At 48.4% G+C, this 7,527-nt stretch overlaps 1 protein-coding gene across 1 annotated transcript in view; it reads left to right on the plus strand.

Annotated features, from left to right (window-relative positions):
* GLB1L3 (galactosidase, beta 1-like 3) overlaps nucleotides 1–7,527 on the plus strand; it is a 27,575-nt gene that overhangs the window by 1,876 nt on the left and 18,172 nt on the right. Inside the window, exons 2-3 of the mRNA XM_010843726.1 lie at nucleotides 75–206; nucleotides 360–572. Of these exons, the coding sequence (XP_010842028.1) occupies nucleotides 75–206; nucleotides 360–572 (345 nt within the window). The remainder of the gene's footprint in view (nucleotides 1–74; nucleotides 207–359; nucleotides 573–7,527) is intronic.

The raw sequence follows: 7,527 nt of genomic DNA on the forward strand, positions 1-7,527 counted from the left end.
GGGCGCTCCCGGGTCCCTCCGGCGCCTCCCCCGCCTGCCTGCCGGGGTCACGGGCGGTTTCCTTGTCCTTTCAGCCCCCGTCTCTCCTGGAGAAGAGTCCTGTGCGTCCTTTTCCTGCCATTTGTCTCATCGGGTTTTGCTCCTCCGGCGAAATACAGAAATAACTTCATATTCGAACACAGAAAGCTGCCTCCAAACCCGCGCAGGTCTGCCTGAGCGGGGCGGTGGGGAGGGCGGAGGCCCCTTCTCCTTTCCGGGCCGAAACGCTGCAGCGCCGGAGTCCGTAGCGCCTTCCCTCCGGGCGGGGCCCCGAAGCCTCGCTCTGCCCGCCCCCACCTCTTCCTCTGGGCCCCCAACAGGTTTGACTGGTCGCACCTGACGCCCCGCGAGCTGAAGAACCGCTCTCAGGGGATACAGACTGAGGAGCGAGCCGGGCGCAACCCCTACTTCACGCTGGAGGGCCACGAGTTCCTCATCCTCGGGGGCTCCGTACACTACTTCCGGGTGCCGCGGGCCTCCTGGAGAGACCGGCTGCTCAAGCTGCGGGCCTGCGGCTTCAACACGGTCACCACGTGAGCGCGGCGCGGGGCCTCCGATGCGGGGTCCCGTGCGTGCCGTTCACGGCTCGTGCGGCTCAGCCGTCCTGCTTAGGTTGCCGGGCTGCGTCCGCGGGTGGGGATCACGGGGAACAGGAAAGAGGCGGCTTCGCTCAGGAGCCTTCCCAGTAGGAGGGCCCCGGGCCCTGTAGGAGAGCTGCTTTGTGACAGATGCTCAAAGTAGACTTCTAGGTAAAGGCTTTTTTTTTTTTAAACACCAAAAACATTTTGCATCGGGGTATGGCTGATTAACAACGCTGTGATACTTTCCGGAAGGGACTCGGCCGTACGTATCCGTGTGTCCATTCTCCCCCGAACTCTCCTCCCGTCCAGGCTGCTGCAGGACAGTCGGCAGAGTTCCCTGTACTGTACAGCAGGTCCCTGTTGGTTATCCATTCTAAATACAGCAGTTTGTATGTGACCTTCAAAGTCCTCAACTATCCCTTCCCCTCTAAATGCATGTTGTTTTAACAACAATTTTTATGTCTATGAGATGAGCGCTTAGAGGAATGAGTGTGCGTGCTCAGTCGCTCACTCGTGTCCCACTCTTGCGACCCCATGGACTGTAGCCCACCAGGCTCCTCTGTCCATGGGATTCTCCAGGCAAGAATCCTGGAGAGGGCTGCCATTTCCTTCTCCAGGGGATCTTCCCAACCCAGGGAAGTTTGCCTCTTAAGATCGCATATTAGAAAAAGGCCTGTCTTAGTGCCAGCGCGTATAAGTACCCAATGGTGGTGTCATAAAGAAATGCAAGCCCAGCTTAGTCAGCGTGGTGTTTAACCTGACTGTGTGCTGAGAGGCGATGTGGTTAAGGTGTACTGACGACGATAGGATTTCTAAGCATCTTTGTGGCCTTACGTGGTCCTGACAACTGTGGGTGTACGGTCCCTACCCTGAGGGCTCTGCCAGCCGGGTTCCAGGGTCAGTTTTGCCCAGAGACCTGCCACAGCCCTCGGGGGTTCGAGGCTGCCTCCGAGGAAGTGGAGCAGAGGTTCCTGCCTGCAATCACCTGGCTGGTGGAGAATAAACCACGTCCCAAGTAAAAGCCGTATTTGAAAGAGGAAGAGTGGCGGTCCCTTCATAAGGGACCATTTCCACAGATGTCCTGAAGCTGAGAAAAGCAGGAGCTGATGACGATGGGGTGACAGTGAGTCCAGAGGGAAAGTCTGTGGATGTGGCCGGAACGGACTCGCAGGAGCTCCAGGAACATGCGCCGAGGGTCCGGCAGGCAGGGAGGCCCTCCCGTGGAGCCCAGAGCCCCCTGCCCCAGGACACAGGCCCTGTCCCCCACCCTGGGAAGAGGGGCCCAGGGCGGGGAGCGTCGTCATGGCCGCGGAGGGCCTCCTGGAGGGTCAGGCAGGTTCCAGGCCCTGCAGCTCCTCAGGACTGGACTCGGCTTAGGCAGCGGGGTTACCTGCCTGGAGCTTGGCACCCCTTCCTGTGAGGTTTTGTCCTCACAAGTCCAAGTGCCCTTGGCAGGGTATTTCATCATTTTATGATGCAGATTGTAGTTTTCTGGTTTTCTTATCTCTTCAAAGTGACAGTAACCTAAATTTATTTCCTATATTATCTTCTTAAACATCATTACCCTTGACCTAAAATCTTCTAATTGTTGGAACAGGGACTAACTGAATGAGTTATTGTTGGTTATTTAGGTCAGCGATCCCTAAATAGCTATTCAACTTTATTTTTACTTATTTAATTAAAAATATCTTTTCTTGGCCGTGCTCTGCGGCATGTGGGACCTTAGTGCCCCAGCCAGGCCTGACCCTGTGCTCCCTGCATCAGAAGCCCAGTCTTAACCACTGGACCCCAAGCACTAAACTTTATTTTTCTGTTTCTTGATGAGACATATGTCACCAGCAATTCGAAAGGTCTGTTGTTTTCATGGTCAGGCTTTGGGGTTTTGTTTGGTAACGTCAAGAAAAAGTAAGGGCAGTCCCGAGAATCTAGGACTTCCTGTATATAGAAGGAAAGAGCAGAAACGTGGTAGCAGACACCCTGGGGTGCCGTAATTTAACGTCCACATTGGTAACTGCATTCGTTACATTCATTCCAAAAGATTTCCATCCGCTTGCGTTCCTGGGTTAAGCCTCCACCAGTCGTTTCGGATGATTCTTATACCACATTGAAGTTTGGATGAAGCAGGGACCACTGGATGTTCCCATACCTCTGACGGGTCCCAGCTGGACCCAGAGCAGAAGCCCTTTGCACCCGAGTGTCCCCACCGCCCCCTTGTGGCAGAGCTAAGCATCGCACTCACTGAGGGGCCAGGGCTGGTCAGCACCAACCTGACCAGCACAGTGGACTAGAGGCTAGGAGCAGTAAATTGATAACTGGCTCATCTCATGTGCAGATACTTTAATAACAAAGTATTGCTGAGTTCTACTGAGGTCTTCCTGCATGCACTGAAGGGATGATACGGTTTTTCTTCACTCTTCTGTTAAAGCAGTAGTATTAGTCGCTCAGTCATGTCCGACTCTATGCGACCCCGTGGACTGTAGCTTGCCAGGCTCCTCTGTCCATGGGCTTCTCCAGGCAAGAATACTGGAGTGGGTTGCCATTCCCTTCTCCAGGGATTTTCCCGATCTCCTGCAATGCAGCCAGACACTTTAGCATCTGAGCCACCAGGGAAGTGCGTTAAAACAGTAAGTTACATTGAAAAGTTTATTTCCTGATATTTAGCGCATCCACGGCTCTGGGATGAATTCTGCTTGGTTATGAGACATGCAGCTGTGGCACACACATGCAGATTGCTGAATTAGATTTGCTAGTGTTTTATTTCAGAGATGTATGGTAACTAAACTTGACTTAAAATTTTATTTCTGAGTGTCTTGCTCAGTTTCTAAATCAATCTTACAATACACTTGTGACCTGACTTTATCTTCTTTTTTTATTCACCGAAAATATTTTGCAAAAGAAGTATTTTTACCTTGAATGTTTCTTAAAGTTCACTTGTAAAACTCTGTGACTACTATCTTTTGTGGTTGTGTGGTAAAGGTTTTAGGGACAGTATAACTCTCCTGAATAGTTATTATTTAGTTCATGTTTCTAAAGGGCTTCCCTCATAGCTCAGCTGGTAAAGAATCCACCTGCAGTGCAGGAGACCCCAGTTCAATTCCTGGGTCGGGAAGATCCCCTGGAGAAGGGATAGGCTACCCACTCCAGTATTCTTGGGCTTCCCTTGTGGCTCAGCTGGTAAAGAATCTGCAATGCGGGAGGCCTGGGTTCGATCCCTGGTTTTGGAAGATCCCCTGGAGAAGGGAACTGCTGCCCACTCCTGTATTCTGGCCTGGAGAATTCTATGGATGGTATAGTCCATGGGGTGACAAAGAGTCGGCCAGCACTGAGCGACTTTCACTTTTCTATTCTAACATGTTTCCTATTTTGTTCTATACTCTTTTTTCCTTTCCTATTTCAGATTGACTGGGACTTAAAAAATTCTTTCTTGGAAGTTCTACATCATCCAGAGTTTGGGGACTTTTTTTCCTGAATCTTGTATAAACTTTAAGTCTTTTCAAAGAACTAGCTTGTAGATTTATGAATCTGTCTATATAAACTTCTAATTTAGTTGCGTTTGGTTTATGAATCTTGTCTATATAAACTTCTAATTTAGTTGCGTTTGCCTGGGACCGCAGACTAGGAGGCGGGACTTGGGCCTGGCTGAGACCTCGCTTGTGTGTTACAGCTGCACCTCGCGTTCGCGTGCTAAGTGCGTGCTCTGCACGGTCGGCCGCCGCGCTCTCCGCGTGTTCACTAGAGTCAGTTTTTCACCTGTCTTGTTCAAATCTATGCTCTTACCTTTCTTTTTTGCTCTTGTTGTCTTTGTCTTGTGGAGAAGTATTTTAACTCTTTCCACTGTGGCTGTGGATGGACCCTTTCCCCCTCTGGTTCAGTAACCTTCTCCCTGAAGCTGTGTATTCAGAGCCTACAACGCCGTGATTATCACATCCTCTTGAGGCTTCATTCCTTTTATTACTACTTGATGCCTCTCAACCTCTATCTGTGAGGGGTTTTCTTTGCCTTAAAATCCACTTTGCCTGCTATTTAAGAGTGCTACACTAATTCTTCCTCATGTATATCTTTTTCCATATTTCTGTTTCAACTATTTTTTAGAAGTTTTCTTTAAATCACTTGTAAGCATCATTTAGCAAAACTTTTTCATTCTGTTCTCTCAATGTCTAGGTATAAACTTTTCCAGGCATATTTAGTCTTGAGCAAACCAATTTTTCATTCCTTCTCACAACAGGAGATCTTGAAATGCTTAGTCAGTTCTGCCATCACTTCAATTCAGTTCAGTTCTTGGAGGACCTTCCCCGTGGAGGACCCCCTCTTTTGCCGTTAACCCCACCCACCATAAAGCCACCAAGCATCACCTGCCTCACAAACAGCAGAGGAATTGTGCGAGTGAAAGTCGCTCAGTCTGTCCAACTCTCTGTGACCCCACAGACTGTACAGTCCATGGGATTCTCCAGGCCAGAATACTGGAATGGGTAGCTGTTCTCTTTTCCAGGGCATCTTCCCAACCCAGAGATGGAACCCAGGTCTCCCACATTGCAGGCAGATTCCTCACCAGCTGAGCCACCAGAGAAGCCCAATTACACCAAAGAAATTCAATTTTACAGAACAATTGCACCAAAGAAGTTGTCACGCTGTTAAGAAAGTTCTAGGGCCCACAACAGACTTCCCAACCTGGGGATCCGGCAAAGGGACTGAGACTCCCCAGGGAATCTGACTTTGGAGGCCAGTGGGATTTGATTACAGAACTTCCACAGGACAGAAAACAGACTCTCTGAGGGCACGAACAAAACCTTGTGCCCACCAGGACCCAGGAGGAAGGAGCAGTGACCCCACAGGAGACTGAGCCAGACTTGCCTGTGAGCGTCCAGAGGCTCCAGCCTCAGGCCAACAACAAGGAAGGAACACAGCCCTGCCCATCAACAGAAAATTGGACTAAAAATTTACTGAGCATGGCCCCGCCCATCAGAACAAGACCCAGTTTTTCCCTCCGTCAGTCTTTCCCATCAGGAAGCTTCCATAAGCCTCTTGTTCTTCTCCATCAGAGGTTAGAGAGGATGAAAACCACAATCACAGAAAACTAACCAACGTGATCACATGGACCACAGCCTTGTCCAACTCAATGAAACCATGAGCCATGCCAGGTAGGGCCACTCAAGTCAGCCAGGTAATGATGGAGTTTAGTTCAGTCGCTCAGTCGTGTCCAACTCTTTGTGACCCCATGGACTGCAGAATGCCAGGCTTCCCTGTCCATCACCAACTCCTGGAGTTTACCCAAACTCATGTCCATCCTGTCAGTGATGCCATCCAATCATCTCATCCTCTGTCATCCTCTTCTCCTCCTGCCTTCAATTATTCCCAGCATCAGACTCTTTTCAAATGAGTCAGCTCTTCGAATCAGGTGGCCAAAGTATTGGAGTTTCAGCTTCAGCATCAGTCCTTCCAATGACTATTCAGGACTAATTTCCTTTAGAATGGACTGGTTGGATCTCCTTGCAGTCCAATGGACTCTCAAGAGTCTTCTCCAACACCACAGTTCAAAAGCATCAATTCTTCGGCACTCAGCTTTCTTTATAGTCCAACTCTCACACCCACACATGACTACTGGAAAAACCATAGCTTTGACTAGACGGACCTTTGTTGGCAAAGTAATGTCTCTGCTTTTGAATATGCTATCTAGGTTGGTCACAACTTTTCTTCCCAGGAGCAAGCGTCTTTTAATTTCATGGTTGCAGTCACCATCTGCGGTGATTTTGGAGCCCCCCAAAATAAACTCTGACACTGTTTCCACTGTTTCGCCATCTATTTGCCATGAAGTGATGGGACTGGATACCATGATCTTCATTTTCTGAATGTTGAGCTTTAAGCCAACTTTTTCACTCTCCTCTTTCACTTTCATCAAGAGGTTCCTTAATTCTTCACTCTCTGCCATAAGGGTGGTGTCATCTGCATATCTGGGGTTATTGATATTTCTCCCGGCAATCTTAATTCCAGCTTGTGCTTCATCCAGCCCAGCATTTCTCATGATGTACTCTGCATATAAGTTAAATAAGCAGGGGACAGTATACAGTCTTGACATACTCCTTTTCCGATTTGGAACCAGTCTGTTGTTCCATGTCCAGTTCTAACAGTTGCTTCCTGACCTGCATACAGATTTCTCAGGTCTGGTATTCCCATCTCTCTAAGAATTTTCCACAGTTTGTTGTGATCCACACAGTCAAAGGCTTTGGCATAGTCAATATAGCAGAAGTAGATGTTTTTCTGGAACTCTCTTGCTTTTTCGATGATCCAATGCATGTTGGAAATTTGATCTCTGGTTCCTCTGCCTTTTCTTAATCCAGCTTGAATATCTGGAAGTTCACAGTTCACCTAATATTGAAGCCTGGCTTGGAGAATTTTGAGCATTACTTTGCTTGTGTGTGAGATGAATGCAATTGTGCAGTAGTTTGAGCATTCTTTGGCATTGCCTTTCTTTGGGATTGGAATGAAAACTGACCTTTTCCAGTCCTGTGGCCACTGCTGAGTTTTCCAAATTTGCTGGCATATTGAGTGCAGCACTTTCACAGCATCATCGTTTAGGATTTGAAATAGTTGAACTGGGATTCCATCACCTCCACTAGCTTTGTTTGTAGTGATGCTTCCTAAGGCCCACTTGACTTCACATTCTAGGATGTCTGGCTCTAGGTCAGTGATCACACCATCATGGTTATCTGGGTCATGAAGCTCTTTTTTGTACAGTTTTCTGTGTATTCTTGCCACCTCTTCTTAATATATTCTGCTTCTGTTAGGTCCATACCATTTCTGTCCTTTATCGAGCCCATCTTTGCATGAAATGTTCCCTTGGTATCTCTAATTTTCTTGAAGAGATCCCTAGTCTTTCCCATTCTGTTGTTTTCCTCTATTTCTTTGCACT

Source organism: Bison bison, unplaced genomic scaffold (genome assembly GCF_000754665.1).
Source record: "Bison bison bison isolate TAMUID 2011002044 unplaced genomic scaffold, Bison_UMD1.0 scf7180017864185, whole genome shotgun sequence".
NCBI classification, from domain to species: Eukaryota; Metazoa; Chordata; class Mammalia; order Artiodactyla; family Bovidae; genus Bison; species Bison bison.